This window comes from Aquarana catesbeiana, linkage group LG05, assembly GCF_042186555.1.
Source record: "Aquarana catesbeiana isolate 2022-GZ linkage group LG05, ASM4218655v1, whole genome shotgun sequence".
NCBI lineage: Eukaryota > Metazoa > Chordata > Amphibia > Anura > Ranidae > Aquarana > Aquarana catesbeiana.
Window position 1 is genome coordinate 430,448,263 of NC_133328.1, and position 24,025 is coordinate 430,472,287.

The 24,025-nt window shown below is 45.0% G+C and overlaps 1 protein-coding gene across 4 annotated transcripts in view; it reads right to left on the reverse strand.

Annotated features, from left to right (window-relative positions):
• TIMM21 (translocase of inner mitochondrial membrane 21) overlaps nt 1-24,025 on the reverse strand; it is a 55,295-nt gene that overhangs the window by 28,671 nt on the left and 2,599 nt on the right. For 2 of the 4 annotated variants that reach the window (XM_073631255.1, XM_073631252.1), the window contains exons 2-3: nt 6,286-6,336; nt 1,105-1,202 (exon numbers count right to left, since the gene is read on the reverse strand). In XM_073631255.1, coding sequence (XP_073487356.1) covers nt 1,105-1,202; nt 6,286-6,336 — 149 coding nt within the window. The remainder of the gene's footprint in view (nt 1-1,104; nt 1,203-6,285; nt 6,337-24,025) is intronic. The other 2 variants (XM_073631256.1, XM_073631253.1) reach the window with 1 other exon arrangement.

Below are 24,025 nucleotides of genomic sequence, written 5' to 3' on the forward strand. Positions count from 1 at the left end.
GAATGAGGAAAGAAATACAATATATTAGCAAACATTAAATACAATAAAATGTAATGTTAAAGGATAAAAATCTTACCTTCATATACTCCTTCTGCAGGACCTGGATGATGGCAGAACAGGTCTCTGGGATAATGATACCCAGAGCCTGGGGGGAGATGCCTGTTGAGAACTTCAAGTCCTGCAGGCTTCTCCCTGTCGCCAAGTACTGCAGGGTAGTGACGAACCTCTGCTCCGGAGTGATGGCTTGCCTCATGCAGGTATCCTGCCTGCTAATATAAGGGGTCAGCGAAGCCAACAAACGGTGAAAAACGGGGTCCGTCATCCTGAGAAAGTTCCTGAAATCATCAGGATTATTCTCACGGATCTCACGGAGCAAAGGCATATGAGAGAACTGGTCACGCTGAAGCAACCAATTCTTGGTCCATGAACTCGCACACAGAAGTGAACGCATACGTAGGTTGTGCCTGCATATGTAAACAACGTTCAAACCACACATGTGAGGTATTGCTGCAAACGTTAGAGCAAGAGCAACATCTCTAGCACTCGACCTCCTCTGTAACTCTAAAAATGTAACCTGTAAAAAATTATAAAGCTTCACCTATGGAAATTTTTAAGAGCTGAAGTTTGGTGCCATACCGCAAGTGTGCATAATATTAAAGCATGACATGCAATCTATTTACTCGGCGTAACATCTTTCACATTATACAAAAAAATTGGGATAACTTTACTTTTTATTAAAATTTTTTATTAATGAAAGTGTTTTTTTTCCCCAAACAAATCGTGTTTGAAAAATTCCTGCGCAAATACTGTGTGACAAAAAAAGTTGCAATGACCGCCATTGTATTCCCTAGAGTCTCTGCTAAAAAATATATACGTTTGGGGGTTCTGAGTAATTTTCTAGCAAAAAAATGATGATTTTTACATGTAGGAGAGGAGTGCTGGAATTCGCCCGGTGTGTAAGTGGTTAAGGGGGAGTGGTAAAAACATGGCCCAGCCATGTGTTGTTACGGCCGCAAGTGTACACGAGGCCTAAACGTAAATTTATTTTCTCTCCAATAACCTTATCTCACAATATGGCATAGCTCATTCTTATTGCTAACTTACCTCAGGGTGATTCTCACACTTTTTCAAAGCACGTTTATATATTTTCGGAGCACTTGAAGGATAGATAAGATCTCTTAAGACGAAAAATAAAAATGCCCCTGCAATAATAAAAGAAAAAAGTCACTGTAGAAATATTTCTTAGAAAATTAAAGCTCAGCATAGCACTGCATTCAAACTAGATAAACATGCTTAACACAATGTTAACCAAAATGTGTTTTAGATGAGTCCTAAAAAGTTCCACTTTCAGCCAATGCTAGGTGCCTGGCTTCAGTAATTTAAAGAATAACCCTGCAGTGAATGAAAATCAGACATTTTGATCTCTATACTTACCAGTGACTGAGAAAGCATTTAAAGCCCAGCTCTGGACAAAATAGAAATGATCCCTTGCGCAGGCAGTGGGGCTATGCCCATGCTGCAATGGTTGATTTTGGCTCATTTTGTCTAGGGCAGAGAAGAACTAGTTTTACTTACCTGATCCTTTGCTCCTCCGCCAAGCGGTGCTTCCCCATGAGCTGGTGAAAGACTGTATGCCCTAGACTGTACCTAGGCGTACTTACAGTTAGTGAAATAAGTATTTGATCCCCTATCAATCAGCAAGATTTCTAGCTCCCAGGTGTCTTCTATACAGGTAACTATCTGAGATTAGGAGCACTCTCTTAAAGGGAGTGCTCCTAATCCGAGATTGTTACCTGTATAAGAGACACCTGTCCACAGAAGCAATCAATCAGACTCCAATCTCTCCACCATGGCCAAGACCAAAGAGCTGTCCAAAAATGTCAGGGACAAGATTATAGACCTACACAAGGCTGGAATGGGCTACAAGACCATCCCCAAGCAGCTTGGTGAGAGGGTGACAACAGTTGGTGCGAATATTCGCAAATGGAAGAAACACAAAATAACTGTCAATCTCCCTCGGTCTGGGGCTCCATGCAAGATTTTATCTCGTGGAGTTTTAATGATCATGAGAATGGTGAGGAATCAGCCCAGAACTTCATGGGAGAATCTTGTCAATGGTCTCAAGGCAGCTGGGACCATAGCCACCAAGAAGACAATTGGTAACCCACTACGCTGTGAAGGACTGAAATCCTGCAGGGCCCACAAGCACATGTACAGGACAGTCTGAAGTTTGCTAATGAACATCTGAATGATTCAGAGGAGAACTGGGTGAAAGTGTTGTGGTCATATGAGACCAAAATCAAGCTCTTTGGCATCAGCTCAACTTACCGTGTTTGAAGGAGGAGGAGGAATGCTGCCCCTGACCCAAAGAACACCATCCCCACCGTCAAACATGGAGATGGAAACATTATGCTTTGGGGGTGTTTTTCTGCTAAGGGGACAACTTCATTGCATCAAAAGGGACGATGGACGGGACCATGTACTGTCAAATCTTGGGTGAGAACCTCCTTCTCTCAGCCAGGGTGTTGAAAAAGGTTAGTGGATGGGTATTCCAGCATGACAATGACCCAAAAAACACGGCCAAGGCAACAAAGGAGTGGCTCAAGAAGAAGCACATTAAGGTCCTGGAGTGGCCTAGCCAGTACCCAGGCCTTAATCCCATAGAAAATATGTGGAGGGAGCTGAAGGTTCGAGTTACCAAACGTCAGTCTCAAAAACCTTAATGACTTGGAGGGGATCTGCAAAGGGGAGTGGGAAAAAATCCCTCCTGAGATGTGTGCAAACCTGGTGGCCAACTACAAGAAACTTCTGACATTGGTGATTACCAACAAGGGTTTTGCCTCCTAGTACTAAATCAGGTTTTGCGAAGGGGTCAAACACTTATTTAACTCATTAACCACTTCAGCCCCGGAAAATTTGACCCTCTTCCTGATCAGAGCACTTTTTACAATTTGGCACTGCGTCGCTTTAACTGACAATTGCATGGTCATGCAACGCTGCACCCAAACGCAATTTGCATATTTTTTCCCCACAAATAGAGCTTTCTTTTGCTGGTATTTGATCACCTCTGCGGTTTTTATTTTTGGCGCTATAAACAAAAAAAGAGCGACAATTTTGAAAAAAAAAAAAATATTTTTTACTTTTTGCTATAATAAAAATCCCCAAATTCATTTTTAAAAAACAAAATTTCATCAGTTTAGGCTGGTATGTATTCTATTCTACATATTTTTGGTAAAAAAAAAAAAAAAAAAATCGCAATAAGCGTATATTGGTTTGCGCAAAAGTTATAGCATCTACAAACTACGGGAAAGATTTATGGCATTTGTATTATTTTTTTAAAAGTAATGGTGGTGATCTGAGATTTTTAGCGGTACTGCGACATACATATCGGACACTTTTGACACATTTTTGGGACCACTGACATTTATACAATGATATAAATAATCACGGATTACTGTATAAATGTCACTGGCAGGGAAGGGTTTAACGCTAGGGGGCGATCAAGGGGTTAAATGTGTGCTCCCTCAGTGTGTTCTAACTGTAGGGGCACAGGACTGACTAGGGGAGGAGATATATCGTTGTTCCTAGTTCGTAAGAACAAACAACATGTCTCCCCTCCCCTGACAGAACAGGGATTTGTGTGTTTACACACACAAATCCCCGTGCTGGCTCTTGTGCACGCGACCATCAGCCACGCACATCGGGTCCCCCACTGTGCAGCGGGCGCGTGTCCTCTGGCGGCTCTTAAAGGGAATCCCATACGGGTTTCGGCAGGGGTGCCATTCTGCCCCCGTAAACAGACCTGAGCCGGTCAGGCACCGGTTAAATTGTAAATCAATTTATAACTTTTTTGAAATGCGCTTTACTGGATTGTTTTGTTATTCTGCCTTTTACTGGTAAAATATACCTACCATTAAAATTATAGACTGATCATTTCTTTGTCAGTGGACCAACGTACAAAATCAGCAGGGGATCAAATACTTTTTTCCCCTCACTGTATGTCCAGAGCAGGGCTATAAACCCTGCTCTGATCTTGATGATGTCAGGACCCTAAACCTAGACTACGGTGGAGCAAAAGCTGCGGGGACCAATCTAGCTGCAGGAGGAGTGAAAGGATTGGGTAAGTGTATTTCCTTTTATTGTTGCCCCTAGACATAAATAAGAAATTAACCCTTGCAGTGCAGGTACAGCCCCAAAGCAAGGAATACTTTATTTGTTCAGAGTTGGGCTTTAAGTCAAAGCATCAGCATGATAGCCAGGCAACTAGTATTTTCTGAAGTCGGTAACAATGGCAGACTAAATATTTCTCTTGTGATGGGTTTGTTGGTTTAATGCGTGTGATGGAGGTTTTCAGCAGACAAAGGCTTAATGGGGAACTCAAATTCTCTATGGACAAACCAAAGAAAAATGGAAGGCGAAGGGTCTATCACAAAATATCCACAATAGCAGGATGGGAGAAAGATGCAAAGGAGGGCAATATTTAAATATCTTTACCCTTATTCCTTAAAAGAGAAGTATGGAAATATATACTCACCAAGGTGGATGCAGCCTCAATCCGAAGCTGCATCTGTCCTTCGCCGATTCAGCAGTGAGAACTGAGCAAACACCGCTGAACTCCCCCTCCACTGAGCAGAGAGCCATGACTCTCAGCCTCCAGCGCTCTGCTCTCCCCTCCAACGATCACTGGAGCATTGGGCTATGGAGGGGGCGGGAGCAGCTGGCTCAGTCTCCCAGCGGCTTGCTGGTCCAGGCATCTGTGTGGATCTCGACCATATGGTCAGGGTCTTTTCAGTGACGTCAGTTGTCAGCAGACTTTAGCCGATGTCGGCAAAAAAACAGGAGTGTAAAACTAATTGCACTCCTGTGACATGCAGGAGAAGTATAGCCAAAATAGCTTTCACTATGCTTCTCCTTTTGACAAAAAATTAAAAGGTGAACACACTACACCCTCTCCACCCCCTGCGCACTTACCTCCATGGATGATTAGCTTCCACTGCCCAGACAGCTGTTGCAGCAGTCTGGGGATTTGAATGCCATGATCTTCTTCCCCTCTTTCCTTAGGGATGCCAGGATGGATCAGAGTGCTTCCGGCACGTGACCGATTTGACCAATATGAATCGTTCTGATCCATCCTGGCATTCCTAAGGAAACAAGAGAAAGATGAACGCTGCTTTTAAATCCCTGTGCTGCTGTAATGGCTGCGTGGACACTGTAAGCCAATTATCCATGACGGTAAGTGCAGTGGGGACCTATGGTCTACACCAGGGGTCTCCAAACTTTCTAAACAAAGGATCAGTTTACGGTTTTTCAGACATTATGGGGGCCAGCGGGAGTAGAAAATGTCCCAGCATCAGTGGAAGTAAACAATGTCCCATCTTTGGGATCAGTGAGAGGAATTATGCTCCATTATTTGTGTTCCATCATTGGTGTCATTGGGCCCCATTGTTGGTGTCATTGGGAGAAACTGTGCCCCATCGTTGGTGTCATTGGTAGGCATTACGCCCCATTGTTGGGATCATTGGGAGGAATTGTGCCCCTTCATTGGTGCCAGTGAATTAAATAGTGTACCAAGGGCCAGCTAAAAGCAGGCAAATGGCCCCATCCAGCCCCTGGACCGCAGTTTGGAGACCAGTGGTCAACACTGATGTGGGGAAAAGCATTCTGTAAAATCCTGGGGAAGCTCTCGAAAACTTAAAGCCCAAACAATGCCTCATTATATTTATGGCAGTGAAACAAGCCCTAGCCAGAGCATGGTGGTCCTCTACCCACCTTGCAACTACTACTCTGTGAAAAAGTAAACTGGCATAGTACCTCTTGAAAGAAAAAGATGTCTGCAATTCTTAATGACAGTGAGGAAATCTGAGCAGGTTTGGAAACCTTGAACACTACTTGCCCAATGACTTTGTTCAATCCCTCCCTAATTGATCTATAGAAATAAAAGCTCACTCTATTCAGCAAGAAAAAAAGAACTGTGCCCACCACCAGCGGGTCCCTCCTCTTACCCCATTGTCCGACCCATCACATTTCTCCTGACTACCTTCTATCTTGCTCTTAAGCCTTCTAATCTATATTCTCTTTCAAGTTTTTTTGTCATACAATTTAGTGTACAAAGGGGGCACCTTATTGGAGACTGATGTATAAGCGTCACACAGATATGACATGTCTATTCATGCAATGCTTTGGCTTAAACTATACATTTTGTTATGCATTTTTGTAAATCTCTGAATAAAAAACAAACAAAAAAAAAACAAAAACAAAAAAACACAAATGAAAAAACGTGTTTACCGTAAATAATGCCAAAAGTAATACAAACAAAGTGAAAAGCGATATCCATCCCTGAAACAAACAAGAACATACTTATATGCATACATTATTTTGTGTACAAGCTTGTTCAAGTAATTTTAGAAGATTCTTTGACTATAATAAATAGACAGTAGAAGGGAGTACAGCAAAGTATAGTAACAAATCATATCAGAATTTAACCACTTCAATACCAGGCACTTTCACCTCTTCCTGCCCAGGCCAATTTTCAGCTTTCAGTGCTGGCACACTTTGAATGATAATGGTCATGCAACACTATACCCAAATTAAATTTTTATCATTTTTTTCACACAAATAGAGCTTTGTTTTGGTGTAATTTAATCACCACCGGGTTTTTTATTTTTTGCTAATGTAGCGGTACCCCCGTAAGGGCTGCTAATAGACTATGTACCCCACTGATTACCTTGACCCTGCAAATCCTCCCTTACCTGACACCCTGGGTTACATCATGTCACCAGCTGTGGTAATAGACTCACGCAATATTAAACAGTTCAAATATGTTTACTAGTATCAAAACACAAAAGATAGATAGATAGATAGATTCTATATATATATATATATATATATATATATATATATATATATATATATATATATATATATAGATAGAGAGATAGAGATATATATATATATCTATATCTATAGAGAGATAGAGAGAGAGAGAGAGAGAGAGAGATATATCTCTATCTATCTATCTCTATCTATCTATCAACTTTGTCAACAATGGAAACACTCCTGTATACACCGCCCTTTATCTCAAGCTTATCTAGTAAACACAATATATTGGTGTAAAGTTCCCTTAATTGTGAATGAACTGGGCGGCACAGTGGTGCAGTGGATAGCACTCTCGCCTAGCAGTAAGAAGGGTCGCTGGTTCGAATCCCGACCACGACACTACCTGCCTGGAGTTTGCATGTTCTCCCTGTGTCTGCGTGGGTTTTCTCCGGGTACTCCGGTTTCCTCCCACACTCCAAAGACATGCTGGTAGGTTAATTGGATCCTGTCTAAATTGGCCCTAGTCTAGGTATGAATGTGAGTTAGGGACCTTAGATTGTAAGCTCCTTGAGGGTATAGGGACTGATGTGAATGTATAATATATATATGTAAAGCGCTGCGTAAATTGACAGCGCTATATAAGTACCTGAAATAAATAAATAAATAACACAAATATTAATACAATACAGGGACCTATGTGAACAGGTTAACAGGAGAGTAGACACCCAGCACAATATCTTATGTGTCAGATCTCTCCCTTCTGCCTCCTCAACTCACAGGCCAGCAAATCCTAAAAACCGTATAAACAATATTATATTCAATAGGATGGCTCCCTTTAGCAGTTCAATGCAATTTGAGCAGATGAGGAGAGAAAATTATTAAAAAAAAAAAAAAAGTGAGAAAGGGTATTTCTTAAAATCCAGATATCTTCAGCTAGGCAAGGTGTAGCAAAGTTAGCAAAGCTGTGATTTATCCTGGTAGTAGTATAACTTCCTCCTTTTATAATCCTAAAGATGTCATCTGCTATGGCTACTTAAATCAGCAATGTGTACTGAGCATAGGCATCTACTGGCTGTGTCCGTTATAATAGAGGGTTTAACTTCCGTGGGACTACAAGTACCAACTAAACTGTGTGGGTGTTTAACAGCAGTGTCCTTAACTATAAAATGGACTATGCCCGCTCACTACTCCAAATCTCAGATGGATTAGATAACGGTGCAGATGATGAGAAGACTCCAGCCAGAACCTTCTCTCTCTGTGTCTTTGCTCCGGAAAATGGTGACCATCGCGCCACGCTGCAGCTCACTGAAATCTGAATTGCAGGCGCTTCTGGATGACTCGAAACATCCCCTGGTCCCCTGCAATGAAGAAGCGATGCTGTCCACAGAGACCCCTCTGGGTGTAGCTGTCCAGTAGGCCACAAATCGTCAGCAAACTCCCTGTCACACAGACCTCCTGCTGGCAGAGTCAAAACGGTGTCCAGAGAGGCTGATCTAGGCTGCGCCAGCCCTTTTTATATCCTCTCCCAGTAGTCTGTTCTGTGCACTAAGCATTCTGCTCCTTATAGTTCAGATCAGTCATGCTGGCAGTCACTTCAGCATTCTGAACTACACTTCCCATGATGCTTTGCTCTACATCCTCACACAGGAAGGGAGGAAATTCACACATAGAGTCCAGCAAACACTAGAGGGAGTCAACCCCACATTAACAACACAGAAAGTGTCTCTAACTTATAAGCATAATAGCTGACCTTGGCTACATTAAATAAACTAAAAACTTGGAAAAAAAAATCATTGTTTGTACTGCTACATTTCTGTGATGAAAATAACCTAAATTAGTGTTTATTATTTAGTCTGTAGGAAAGTTATAGAGTCCACAAACTGTGGTATATATCTGAAAATCGATCAATCCTGATGTACTGACAGCCTAAAAATTCCAGGAGAGTACAAATATCTCCCAAATTACCCCTTTTTGGAAAGTAGCAGTCCAAGGTATTTAGTATGAGGCATGAGTTTTAAGTTTTTTTTTTTTTTTTTACATACTGTCACCACTGCAGTACAGCGTCATCATGTGATTGGTGTGTCAGTGATCAGTGACACTGACTGGTGACAGTAAAGAAAAAAAAAAAAACATTTTTAATAATTATAGTATAATCATAGTAACACTGTAATACTCTGGGGAAGTGATCAGAATTTTTTTTTTTACACATTACCAGTGATTTTCACTGGTATAAGCAACCATTTTTACTGAATGAAATTGATTTATTCATTGTGTGTTGCTGTGATTAGCCACAGCTAATCACATGGTACAGACGGGCTGTGATTGGCCTTGTCTGTACCATATGATCACTGCGACCAATCATGACAACATAATTGTATACAATGGATGGCATGAAAGGAAGCTATGAATTGTTTACAATTGTCATGTGATCTGTTGTGATTGGCCACAGCGATCACTTGGCACTGGCAGTGGCCCAGTACAGTGATCTACCCTGCAGACACAGCCAGCGCCAGATCATGCTGTAGTGAGACGTGTTCTGGGAGGACATCATGTGAGGTCCACCTGGAATGACAAATGTCCCAACCAGTCGCCATTTGTCTATAGGCCAGGCAGGAACAGGTTAAAGTCAAGCCAGACCAGTACAAGATAGATTCTGTTTGGTTGCTTTACTCTAGAGCTGCACGATTCTGGATGAAATGAGAATCACCATTTTTTTTGCTTAGAATAAAGATCATGCTTCTCTCATGAATCTCTGTGTAACATCTTTTATATTAGACAAAAAATTGGGCTAACTTTACTGTTTAGTTTTTTTTAAATCATTGAAGTGTATTTTTTCCCGAAAATTGGATGTTTCCTACATCTTACCTGTAAAATCCTTTTCTTGGAGTACATCACAGGACACAGAGCCAGTTATATTAAGAACTATTTGGGTTATACGCCACCGATAGGTGAATGGACAATGGTAGATCAATCAAACAGGAAGTCTTCCCTATATAACCCCTCCTATACAGGAAATCCTTCAGTTTTTTAACAACTCAAGTAAATCCTAAGCACCTGAACTACTTCCAGAGTATGTAGCGATCTTTCCCCTGCCGAATGTGGATTAGGAGAAAAATAAAGTCAAGACACTGTCCTGATTTAAGTGAAAACTAGAAACCACTCTAAGCAATAAAGATGGATGAGGACGCAACCTCACCTTATAAAGCAAGACCAAGAACGGCTCCTTACAAGAAAAGAGCCGCCAGCTCTGACACTCCACTTACAGTTATAGCAACCAAAGAAGCCACCTTCCGAGTCAAAGGACTAACAGAGTTTCTCAAATTGGTTCAAAAGGTGACCTCTGCAAGGACAGTCAAGAGCAAATTCAAGTCCCAAGGACACGAGGGTGGCCTGACAGGCGGGTCTGTCTGCGTTACACCCTATATGAAGTATGAATCAAGAAGTGAGAAACAGCAGCTTCTGGAAAGAAAACAGATAGGGACGAATCTGACCCTTAAATGGTACTTAAGGTCAATCTCACTTCCCTTCCCGACTGGAGAAAGGAAAATAACTCCTACTCACATATTTCTGCGGGTGCCACCTCCTGGCTTCACCCTAAGTCCTGTAATTGAAGCTCCACAAAGCTGGCTTCCAGGCGCTCAACAGTCAAGAGATAACAGGACCAAAGACCATTAGATCCGGCTGGACTGCAAGTGTCCAAGGAACATCCTCCATAAGATTTCCTATGTCAGTGTACCAAGCCCTCCTGGGCTAATTTGGCTAACACCATTATCAGTGTTACCACCTCCCGGATTCAAAAGATGCTGCAGTAGTTGAAACAGAAGGTGTCAATTAGGGAGAAATGGTAACTAAGGTGTTACCAGTGCATCTACACCTATGTGTCAGTGGGACTCTCATCCCAGACACAACCTATTCAACTTATTGTAAAACTTGGAATCCAGTAGATCCACCTGCAGAGTTCTCAAACGTTGGCAGATTGCCAAAAAGGTCTCAGGATGTAGGGACCACGTGGGCCTGGCCTTAGTTGCTGATGTCTGGAAACCCCCACTTGCCATTTTTTCTTTACCTGGGATATGTACTGGCGACAGAGACGGCACCTGTTACTCTGCCCTAGACAGAATGTGGTTCACCTTCCTGAGCTGCACATCTCCTGGTGCCGCCCTGGTGGTTGCCACTGTAGAGGCATTCTAGGATTAAACCTACAACTGATTCGTCCAATAATCCAGAGCAAGGTGTACTGGCCAAAAGTTTCAAGATATTGATGGGCAGCATACTCTGTGGAGACCAAGTCCACTGAACTGTAGCTACCTTCAAACCAACTGGAGAGACTGGCATCAGTGGTTATTATCTTCCAAACTGCTGAAAGGAAGAATCTCACCGTCTCTAGATTCTGAACCATCAACCGCCAATTTGAGCTCTGCAATACCCCGGGAACAGAATCCTCTGGCAATCCAATGCTTGAATCTTCACGTTCCAGACAGAGAGAATAAGCCTCCACAAAAGACCTTGAGTAGGACTGTACGTAGGGAACGTGCTTCGACTTCGATACATTTCTTTTTTTTTTAATTCAAAACTTGTTTTATTGAACAATATACACAGAGTTTATACATGCATGGTACTTTGTGGCAATACAATGGTGCATTTATACAAAAGGAAAGAACAAAGGGGTATGGCATTATGCATAGATCATATAACATAACTAATCATATCATCCAGATGGTGCCCATAAATTATACAATGTGGTCAAGGTCAGTACGATACAACGGTATTGGCTGGCAGTTTTTCCACATAAGAGGAGACTATGGTATTGGGTCAGTACATGTGTCCGACTATGAAAGCCACCTGTCCCATATTTTCTCATATTTTGCAGGGCAACCCCTGTTTTTATAGATACATTTTTTATATGGGAGAGAGCTATTCACATCTTTCTTCCAATTTATCAGAGATGGAGGAGATGATCTCATCCACTGTCTGGCGATCATTTTTCTGGCTGAAAATAACGTTTTGTGAAGAAAAATTTTGGTAAATTTGTCAACGTCCTGTTCTGGGAATATCCCAAGTATACATGGCTTTGGGTTCAAGGTGAGAGGGGAGCCCATGGTGTCATGGAGAAAGTCCACTACCTGTTTCCAAAATCCCTGTATCAGAGGGCACGCCCAAATAAGATGAAAGAAGGTGCCCGGTTCTGTGAGACAGAGGCAACAAGTGGGGGGGCTGTCTCTCTTATATCTAGCAACCCTAATAGGAGTAAGGTAAGCGCGGTGTAAGATGAAAATTTGGGACAGCCTATCTGATAGTTTAGGGGACACTACTTTACAGGTATCTAATGCTTCAGTCCATTCTTCGTCTTCCATTTGGCCCACCTCCCTCTCCCAACGGGTCTTGAGGCGGTAAGCAATTTTAGTGGATGGTGGCATAATGAGCATGTTATAAAAAGTTGAAATTAATTTTTGGGGACCTGTGCCCTTGACCACTGCCACAAGATTATTGAAAGCCGGCTGTGGGGGGGCCTGGGGGAACTGGGACTGCATGGGATGGCGAATCTGGAAAAACCGGAAGAACATAAAGTTTGGGAGTGCAAATTCAGTGCATAAGACATCAAATTGTTTCAATGTTCCATGCGAGAACAGGTGATGTATGTATAATATACCCCCTGATTCCCGGATCTGGAATTTGTAGCAAATGAGGCAGGGTCTTATTATGCCATAATGGGGTATAATCATTAATGTGGGGAATTTCTAGTTTGTTCATGGCAATGTCCCAGATGCGTCTATATTGATAGAGCAGCGACTTACTGTCACCCCTGTGCACAGCACCAGCCACCCCCACCGCTATTGAGCAGATGGGGTCAGAGGTGCGTTGTGTCTTGTTCAGACCTAGTAGGGTGCAGAATCTCTCTCCGTCACCTTTGTCAATATGATATAATTGAGAAAGCTGAGAAGCAATATAGTAACAACTGAGATCTGGTACCGCCTAGATCAGTGGGGTTTTGCAGGATTCTCCAGGCCAATTTATGTCTGGAGGATCCCCAAACAAATGTTTTTAACAAAGATTGCATAATCTTGAAATATTTCAGAGGTAAATAGACTGGAGTGTGCCAGAGGACGTACAGTATTTTGGGTAATATCACCATTTTTATCAAGTTAATGCGTCCCCAGACACCCAGTGGTAATCGAGCCCAGGTTTGCGTTTTAGTCTTAATCAAATTAAATAAAGGTTCTACATTGAGGTTGATGTAGTCTGCTGGAGTTCTAGTTACAAGTACCCCAAGGTATTTGATAAGGGAAACTCTTTGCAACGGAAGACTCGCTTGGGCTTCTGGAGGCGGAAAGCTGTCTATGGGTAGGATTTGGGATTTTTCCCAATTACTTTTAAGTCCAGAGAACGTACTGAATAATTCTATTGTATTCAGTGCAGTCTGGAGTGAGGGACCGGAGTCAGCTAGGTATAACAAAGTGTCATCAGCATACATGCAGATTTTTTCTATGAGGTCCCCCACTCCAAGACCTCTGATCTCTGGGTTTTCCCGTATGGAAATTGCAAGGGGCTCCGCCGCTAGTGCGTATAGTAGTGGGGATAACGGGCAACCCTGCCTCGTGCCACGCGACAAGCCAAACACAGGTGAAGGCCATCCGTTTGCCACCACTCTAGCTTGTGGGTCCTGATAGAGTAATTGGATCCATTTAATAATGTTGGGCCCGAACCCGTAGCATTCCAAGCATTTCCATAGGTACCTCCATTCCACTGAATCAAATGCTTTAGCTGTATCTAAAGCTACTATCACTCGGGAGCCTGCTCCATCATGTAAGGCCTGGAGGTTAATATACAGTCTACGTAAGTTAAATGATGCATTACGGCCTGGCATAAAACCCGCTTGGTCTGTGTGGATTAAAGAAAGGATAATTTGTTTAATACGGTTTGCGAGGACTTTGATGTCTACTTGAAGAAGGGAGATAGGTCTGTAAGAGGCAGGGTACCTGGGTCTTTACCTGGCTTGGGTATCAAGACTATAGTCGCCTCGCGCAGGGAGGGGGGTAACTCAAATGTTTCTAATGCATAATTATATAAGGCCAGTAGTTTAGGTATGAGTAGTTCACTGTATTGAAGGTAAAATTCTACTGGCAGGCCGTCTGACCCCGGGGATTTGGACCTGGCAAACCCCGCTAGAGCTTCAGCAATTTCATCAGTCGTGAGTGGGGCGTCAAGCATCGAAATTTGGTCTTCTGTAAGGCGTGGGAAGGGGATATTTTCTAAAAAGTGGTGTATAACTCCGCAAAAAAATCTCTAAATTTAGCCGTGACTTCGGGGGGATCAGTAAGCAATATACCGTCATCTCCATGTAGAGAGATCACCACCGGTGGTCTATCGTCATTATGTATCAGATAGGCTAGCAATTTGCCCGCTCGCTCACCGTGCTCGAATAGTTTTTGTCTGGAAAAGAAGAGCCTTTGTCTAGCCTTCCCATATGGGGGGTGATGCACCACTCTAGTTTGTAATTTGAGCGAGGCAGCTAGGGCTGGCGTCGGGTTTTGGGCATATGCGTGTTCAGAGGAGGACAGTTCCGCCATCGCCTTATCGATGGCAGCGGCGGAATCTGCCTTCAGCTTATTAATAGAGGAAATCATAGTGGCTCGTACATGTACTTTGAACATTTCCCAAACTACCAACGGGGAGGCAGACCGTTCGTTTTCCAAAATGTACTGCTTCCACGTGTTTACCAGTATGTCATCCTCCGGCAGCAATGACAACCAGAATGGGTTTAAGCGCCAGGCGCGGGATGGTCTGGTTGTAGGGGTGGAAATAGTAATCCAGTAAGGGCTGTGATCGGAAAGGAGTCGAGGGCAAAATGCCACCTCCTTCAGACGTGATGCAAGTATGTGAGAGATCATGATGAAATCTATGCGGGATAACGAGTTGTGTGTGGATGAAAAACATGAGTATGCTAGGCCCTTTGGATATTTATATCGCCAAGTGTCAATCAAATTAAAAGTTGACATTAATTTGGAGAATCTGGTTTGGTGCATGCGACCAGAGGGTGACGTTCCCACTCTGGTTCTGTCCAGGCTGGGATCCAGGACATTGTTAAAATCTCCCAACCAGACAGCTGGTATGGAAGGAAAGTGAGACATAAATGCAAACCCCTCTGTAATGACCTCTGTGCAAAATGGTGGGGGATATAACAAGCTAGTAGAAGAAACGGTTCACCGTAAAGTTTGACCCTTAAGAAAACATAACGCCCTTGGGAGTCAGTTAAAATATTGCACAATTCAAAGTGAATAGATTTGGCCACCAAAATCGAAACTCCTCGTGCATAGGACGTATGAGTGGAATGGTATGCCCATCCGACCCATGGACGGCGGAGGGCCAGCTGCAGTCTCCCCTCGACATGTGTCTCAACCAACGCCGTGATATCTGCCCGATGTTTTTTAAGGAAAGATAGAACTGCTGACCTCTTAATCTTATTTCTGAGCCCCCTCACATTCCACGTAATAAATTGAATAGACATCACGTTGGAGGGGAAGCACATGTAGAAAGTGAATCCAAGCGGCACCGAGCCCCGAGCTCCCATGGGCCAAAAGGGCCCAAGCGGAGGTCTCTGGGCACCGGAGCCGAAACGATCCAGCCAATTTCAAGTAAAACTGAGACCAAAAGCACCCATCTACAAAACATTTGAAATAGCACCATAACATCTATATTGCCATATATCAGAAAAAGAAGAAAAAGAAAAGAACCCCCCCCCCCCCCCCTCCACCCTGCCCTACACCCACCCCAACTGGTGCGGGCATTATCCCAAACTGCGTTAGAACAATCATCTAGGTGACAACCTGTGGATCCGGTAAGACATGCAAAAGTCAAAGTTATCATAGAAATAGATGCCTTGGGAAATTGCAGAGACAAGTGTTGATAACATAATACAGGCATTTCTAATGTCTCCCCTCTGATGGGAAGCTTGTTGACGAGTTTAACTGCAAAACAAGAGACAATCTCACTGGTCCAAACATATCGCCCAGTTGATATGGGGACGAAAAAACGCTGCACTATACATGCGAGTAGTAGGATAGCTGTGGCTCCAGTAAAAATGCAAAAAGAAAAGAGAAAAATGAACAGGGGAATATGAAAATAAAATAAGGGGTAACGGGATCCGTGATCTTGAGAATAGAAACCAGAAGGACCCATCGAGGGAAATTTTTTGAGGAATTATTGGTTGTGTGATTGGGATCTGTTAAGGCGGTCCATGTTGTTATCCATAAGTATTAAGCAAATATGATCCGTCCGAGACCACTTATGAAAACCTCTCCCACGAGGAAGAGGGCGCCAGGAGGTGTGCAGACAAAATTAACCAGTCGGTCAAGGAGGAGAACAAAAAGGGGGGGGATTGTAAAAATATAAGGGATCTTCTTGTAGGTATAGGACCAAGTGACATATAGTGGTCAGCAACCGCCAGGTGAATAGGAGACACTTGTGAGGCAAATGATGTAACAAATGAAGGAGACATATTTCAGTGTCCTGCCCGTGGTGGATTCTCTTGTCTTTCCAGCCATGTTATAACCGCTTCAGGGTCTTCGAAGAAGAGAACGCGGCCCTCACTTTCTATTCTTAGACGTGCAGGGAATAGCATAGAGTATTTTAGGTGTTTAATCCTCAGGCGTCTTTTGGCTTCATTAAATCCCTGGCGGCGGCGCTGTACCTCCGCAGAAAAGTCAGGAAAGATCGCAATCTTCTCATTGCCAAATGGAATGTTGCCATTCTCCCTGGCAAGGCGCAGGGCGGCATCCCTGTCCTTGTAATTCAGGAGCTTCGCTATGAATGTACGGGGGGGGGGCTCCTGGGGGAGGAAGTCTAGCCGGCATACAATTTGCTCTCTCTACCGCCAGCAGCGGGGAAAAGGCCTCTCGCCGGTACGTATTGACCAACAAGTGTTCAAGAAAGTTAGTGGGGTCCTTACCTTCTGCCCCCTCAGGGAGACCGATAAAACGGAGATTACACCTCCTCAAATCGGTTCTCCATATCATCTTGCTTTGCAAATAACTGGTTGATTTGGAGTTGCATGCGATCAGTCCCCACTTGTAATGGCAGGAGGGCTTCTTCCACAACTCCCAGACGGACCTCTGCTGTTGTCACTCTGTCTCTGAGCTTCTGGAGGTCCTGTCTGAGGAGTGAGATGTCCACCTTGACTTCCTCCACCTGGGCGGCCAAAGAGGTTCTGCAGAACGTTATCGCCTTGAGGAGTCTGTCAGTATCGCTTGCTGGGTTTCTCTCCTCGTGTGAGGCGCCGCCATCTTCCTCCGCTCCGTCCTTCTCAGTGCGGCGGTATTGTTCCAGCTTAGCCGCGGCGGACTTCTGAGCCTTCGGCGGGGACATGTCAGCAGTGTCAGTGGGTGGTTAGAGATCCCCCAATAGTGTCCTAGGTCAGGTTAAAATATCACCGGATCACAGGATAAAAGTATTACCGGAGTAATGGACGGAGCTCAAAGATTACGCGTCCTACTCCATGTCTTGCTAGGCCACGCCCCCCGACTTCGATACAACTTCCGCCTGTAGAAATGTATCTAAAGAAAATCTGGAACCAACTGCTTCCTGAACAAAGATTATTGAGGTATACTGAAATTGACACCCCCTGCATCTTTAGCAAGTACAGTACCTGGGTTTGGAGCTTTGCAGACCCTCAGGAGCTGTGGCCAGCCGAAAGAGCAGAGTCACAAAATGAAAAAGACGAGTTTGCAGAAACCTTTGAGCCTGGAAAAAAGCGGCACATGAAGATATGCCAAAATCTACCTCTTGCAGAGAGGTCATCAATGAACAGACTGAGCCTATTTGAAACAGAAGGATGCCCAGTGGCAATGTCCCTATTTGGTTTTGGAACCGCTACCATTTGAGTGTTTGACAATAATGAGCCCATAACTTCTGCTCCAAGAGCCAATGCAAGGCAAAAGACTGACAACTTTGTGGCAGACCCAGAACGTCCCAAGAGGTGTACTTAACCTACCAGGTTTCTGCTGTCTAAAGACAGAGTGAACCACCTCAGAGACTGTCCTAAGATCCTCTGGCCTGAGATTCTCTCAAAACACACCTCACTCAGGAGGGGAAAAGCTTACAGCGCCTGGTATTCCCAAGCAGTCCCATCCAAGTACTAACCAGGCTTGATCCCAGTGACAGCGTGTAATGCAGGGCGCACAGGCACAGCCCCCCCATCTATGCATCCAGCCCCCTAATCTATATGCGAGGCGCTGGACCCATGGATTCCAAATTTTTTTTTTCTGAAACACGTGATTAGAGGCAGAGGCTCTAATAAGCTTCAAAAAAGAGTGGGCCCTGGGCGCAGAGCACTGCGCCTCGAGCCCACCCAGTTGTGTGGCAATAGCAAATGAATATTTGTTATTGTGACACTGATTCTCCTCCTGGCCAATGAGGAAGCGGGTTTTAGACCCGTTTCCCAATTGGCTGAAAGGAGAACTGTTCCAACTGGCCTAGGAGGGCGATGGAGACGCACGTGATGCCTAGGAGGAGACGCAGGGGAAGCCGCAGCACGTTGCCCTGAAGGAAGCGCTGCCCACACCATAGATGGGGTAAATGCTGGGCTTGTAACTGACTGACCAACAGAGGGGGGGGTGGGTGCTGATGATTTGGTGTGGGTAACCCGACTGGGGCAAGGGGGGAGGGGGGGATCTGTGGGTGCACCATTTGCCGCCTCCCCCAAAAAAATTTACCACCAGCCGCAGTCCGTCTGGCGAAAATTTTATGCGTCAGGAAACACTGCATTGTCAAACACCACAATGACTCCGATGTACCCTCGGGAGATGTGGACACCGCTAGATCACTGAACCTGAGAGCAGTGCACCTGCCTCTCCCATCTGCTTCTCCCTTCTGGAGCCATTTTAGCTGGTATAACAGGTAAAACAATGTAGCAACTATATTAGCCAAAACCTAATACAAAGTCTCCCAAGGATACAGGGCTATAACAACGTTGGTCTCCGCTATGCAACCACATAGGTATGCAAGTACCCAGGTATGTCGTTATATTTAAGTATTCTTGCTGTTCATGCATTTATGCATGTAGTCCAAGGCAACTAAGCACATATGTATGCAATTCAATACAATTAAGCACATATGTATGCAGTTCAAATGAAAATATGCCAGCATGCGATTATGCAATATGCGTTTATGGAAGCATGTAAGTATGCGTTCATGCAAGCACACGCTTAAGCATGCAAATATGCGTGCATGCAAACATGCATTTACGCAAACATGCACCTACGCAATAAGCAAGCATGCGTTTATGTAACGTGTTTATGCAAGGAAGCCTGCATTATGCAACATGTGCTTATGCCAACACGCTTCTATGTAAACACGTATACTATGCTGCACCTGCTCAACTGCACCTGGCCCCATACTAGTTTTGCAGGATTAGCCAAGTACATAGGCATCCAATGTTTCCTCTATGCTACTTCAAAACAGCCTAAAAAGAAGCTCCTGCAGACCAAATGCACGCTATTCTGGAGACACAACTCCTTAAAGTGCACCAATACCCGTACAGGGGTGTATCGACAGACAGTTGTACAAGCCCCCCGGATTAAACAGTAAATATACCTTTATGCAGTACATAACCATGACTGGTCACATTGCTCTCCTATAGAAAGTACTTACATTCCATCATGTAGCCATGGGCTGGTTAAGTGTCAGAGTTATGCCTCTGAACAGCACACTGCCCCCAGTGGCCACTGGGAGAAAGGCCAGGCAGTCAGATCTCTTTTTTTTTTTTTTTTTTTTTTAAAGAGAGACTGCAAAATGCAGAATTACCCTTCCTGCTGCAGGACTCTGAGCATAACAGGAGTCCAATCTTCCCCCATCACGATGGGCTCTGTCATAAAAGACCTTCAGGGCCTGGGTCTTCCTGAATCTGGGGTCTACTCTCCTGGACCTGTATAGCACCCTGCAGGAAAGCACCCTGGTTAGAACAAACACTGCACAGGGCTCCATTATGCAGGGTCCAGCACCTTAAGGCCGCATTACAGGCAAACCTCGAGGAATCTTCTCTCCTGTCCAATGAGGCTCGGGTACCATCCATTTTGGCTGACAGCTTTTTTAAATGGCTCGACTGAAGTCCATGATTCTTAATAGAACCTTCAAGTATGCTTCAAGAGCACATGTATCACATCAGTGACCACCTTACAGACACTGGCAAAAACAATGAAGTACTTCCTGTACAGGAGGGGTTATATAGGGGAGGACTACCACTTTAATTCATTTTTAAAATTTAAAGCATTCATCCACGTTTAATTTTGCTGAGAAATCACTTTGACACACACCCCCAGCATTTCTTGATATGGCCATCTTAAGTAAGGGTAGAGGATTTCATGTAGTCCGATGATTTGAAGAGTCATTTACTTCCTGGAATCCATCTGCCCTTAACTCAGGCAGGCAGGAGGGTGTGCTTAGCAGAGAAAACCCCTCCTCCCCTCCTGAAGACTCCTGGGATAGATGACATAATTTGCCTAGGCCTGGAAGCCAGAAAGTGATGAAATGTGCATTTAAAAAACAAAAAAACAAAAAGTAAATCTGATATACTTTCCTATCTATTTACTGATGCTAGCAGCATAAGGATTTACAATAATCAATGTTGATTGAGAGAGTGAAACGCCACTTTATTAATCCTAATGGTTTTCAGTTAGGCTGTGTTCACACTTTTTCGGTGCATTAACACAAAAAGCGTGTTGGCGTGCCTAACTTTACACATTAAAGTAAGTTGTGTTAGGACCGCCTATACATTTGTATGGGCTGCCTAGAACACTGAAACACACCAAGAAAAGGTGGATGTACTTTTTTCTTAAAGGGAAGTGCTACACAATGCAGGGTAGTGTGTTACTGTGTGTTTTGGTACACTAAATATGCATGTGCATTGGCAAGGTGCGTTGGGGTGTCATTTAGGCTCCGTTGACACTTGTGCAACTCCAAAGTTGTGCGATTTCCATTGCAACTTCGATGCAACTTTGGATGGGTGCGACTTGGGTGTGACCTTGGCTGTTGAATTTGACACAACTGTCGCATTGATAACATTAGGATGTGACTTTCATGCCACTTTTGAGAGTTTACATTGCAGTCTAAGACCATCAGGTTGCATTAAAGCAGTGCAGGAACCTGTTTCAAGTTGCATAGATTTGAACGGCTTCCATTGCAATACATGCCACTTTTTCTGTCCAAAGTCACATGGCAAGTTGAACAAGTGTGAACGGAGCCCACGAGTAAAGCTCCATTCACACTTGTGCAACTCCAAAGTCATGCAATTTCCGATGCAACTTTTGATGGGTGTGACTTGAATGCGACCTTGGCTGTTGGCTTTGACTCTGGCACAACAGTCCCATTGATAACATTAAGATGCGACTTTTGAGAGTTTACATAGCAGTCTGTGGCACTCAAATCACATGAAAGCAGTGCAGGATTTTTTTTTAAGTGGCATAGATTTGAACGGCTTCCATTAAAACACACAGGCTGCGAATTGTCACGTGACTTGTGCACACTTGTGCATGTCCAATGTCACACAATTGTGCATGGAGCCTAAAAGGCACTGCAGCACCACAACATGCTTTGCACTAATGTGCATGCCCCAGCAGTGCAAAGGTATGAACCTGGCCTTAAAGTATAACTAAAGGCAAAAGTGATTGTAAAGGCATTCTATGCATTAGGATAAAAAGCCTTCCGTGTGCAGCAGCCCCCACCCCCCCAATACTTTCCTGAGCCCCATGTCCATCTCAGCCATGTTGTAGGATTGTCTGGGCTGCCCGGGACCCCCCCCCCCCCCTTCTGATTGGCTGAGACAGTAGCGTGGCGACTAGGGTTGTCCCGATACCACTTTTTTAGGACCGAGTACAAGTACCGATACTTTTTTTCAAGTACTCGCCGATGCCGATTACCGATACTTTTTTTTAATGTCACGTGACAGTTTTTTTTTTTGCTATTTTTTTTGGGGGGGGGGTGAACGTTGTATGTGTGTGTGGTTTTTTTTTTGTTTTCTTTTACAATTTTTATTTTTTACAATAATATTTTTTTATTATTTATTGTTTTTTTTTTTTTTTTAAATCAGCCCTGTTGGGGGGCTTTGGTGAGATATCAGGGGTCTTAACAGACCTCTGATATCTCCCCCTTGAAACAGAGAAAGAGACAGAGGATAGAGATTCCCCAGTCCCTTTCTCTGCAGCGTCAGCTGCACTGAGAATGAATGGAGAGAAGACAGCGGCTTCTCTCCATTCATAAACTGACACATCGTAATCACAGAAGATTACAATGTTTCAGTTATGTGAATGGACAGAGTCAGCTGACTCTATCCATACACAAAGGAAGGAGGGGGAGGACGGAGGAACTGAGGGGGAGAACGGAGGGAACAGATGAGAGAGGAATGCAGGGGACAGATAAGGATAGAGGAACGGAGGGGGAGAGATAAGGAGAGAGGAACGGAGGGGGAGTACGGAGGGGGACAGATAAGGATAGAGGAACGGAGGGGGAGTACGGAGGGGACAGATAAGGATAGAGGAACGGAGGGGGAGTACGGAGGGGACAGATAAGGATAGAGGAATGCAGGGGACAGCGGAGAGGCACAGAGGAACAGAGGGGGCACGGAGGAGGATGCAGTGACAGTCAGCTGTGAGCGATCACTGCTGTATGTCACTAAAGCTGGTGAAAGCCGCTGGGGGAGAATCCTGTAACTCCCCCACGCGCCGATCACAGCTGTCCTCCAGGTATCGGGGGAAGCATCGGGAGCATTTGCCCGAGTACAAGTACTTGGGCAAATGCTCGGTATCGGTGCCGATACCGATACTAGTATCGGTATCGGGACAACCCTAGTGGCGACATTGGCTCCCGCTGCTGTCAAAGTCAGTCAGCCTAAGGGGAGAGAAAGGGGGTGGGGCCAGGGCTGGGCCGTGGCTCCATGTCTGAATGGACACACAGAGCTGTGACTCGGCTTGGGTGCCCTCATAGCAAGCTGCTTGCTGTGGGGGCACTCAACAGGAGGGAGGGGCCAGGAGTGCCAAAGAGGGTTGCTCTGATCCAGACTGCTCTGTGCAAAACCACTGCAACAGAGCAGGTAAGTATAACAGGTTTGTTATTTTTAACTATAATAAAAAAAACGAGACTTTACAATCACTTTCATTTGCAGAGATTTCCAATCACTTCCCGTTTGGGTATGGGACAAAGTGTAGGGAAGGGAAAACACTGCAATGGGACATAGATGGCGAAAAGGATCTGGACATGCCATTTTTTTTTATTTAGCGTGGCGTTCCCCCTAAAGATTCATACCAGACACAGTGCCTGGTATTGTCAGGGATCAAAGTCGGATTTCTGTTAATTGATGTCGGACGCATGTCAGACTTCAAGACGCAGGGCAAAGTCGGATCCAAAGTGGTACAACTGTCTTGTCGTACCAGCGTGAACCCGGCCTCAAGGCTGGGTTCACACTGATACTACACGACAGTCATAACACTGTCATCCTACTTTGCTCTGCGACATCAGTCCTACATCCAAGGCCGGTGCTACCACTAAGCAAACTAGGCAGCCGCCTAGGGCCCACTGCTGCCTAGGGCGCCCGGCCACTGGTGTTTCTACTCTCTTCTCTCTGCAGCAAGCAACTAAGTCTCAGCATCAGCAGCTAGCCGCCACTCCATTCGCACATAGTGTCAGAGGCAGAGCGGCGGCTGAGGACTGTGTCTGTGTCCCGACTCCCGAATGAATGGAAGCAAACATTCATTGATGGGCACTGGTAGGCTGCATTTGGTGGGCCCTGGGGAGGCTGCATTTGGTGGGCCCTGGGGAGGCTGCATTTGGTGGGCCCTGGGGAGGCTGCATTTGGTGGGCCCTGGGGAGGCTGCATTTGGTGGGCCCTGGGGAGGCTGCATTTGGTGGGCGCTGGGGAGGCTGCATTTGGTGGGCGCTGGGGAGGCTGCATTTGGTGGGCCCTGGGGAGGCTGCATTTGGTGGGCCCTGGGGAGGCTGCATTTGGTGGGCCCTGGGGAGGCTGCATTTGGTGGGCGCTGGGGAGGCTGCATTTGGTGGGCGCTGGGGAGGCTGCATTTGGTGGGCGCTGGGGAGGCTGCATTTGGTGGGCGCTGGGGAGGCTGCATTTGGTGGGCGCTGGGGAGGCTGCATTTGGTGGGCGCTGGGGAGGCTGCATTTGGTGGGCGCTGGGGAGGCTGCATTTGGTGGGCGCTGGGGAGGCTGC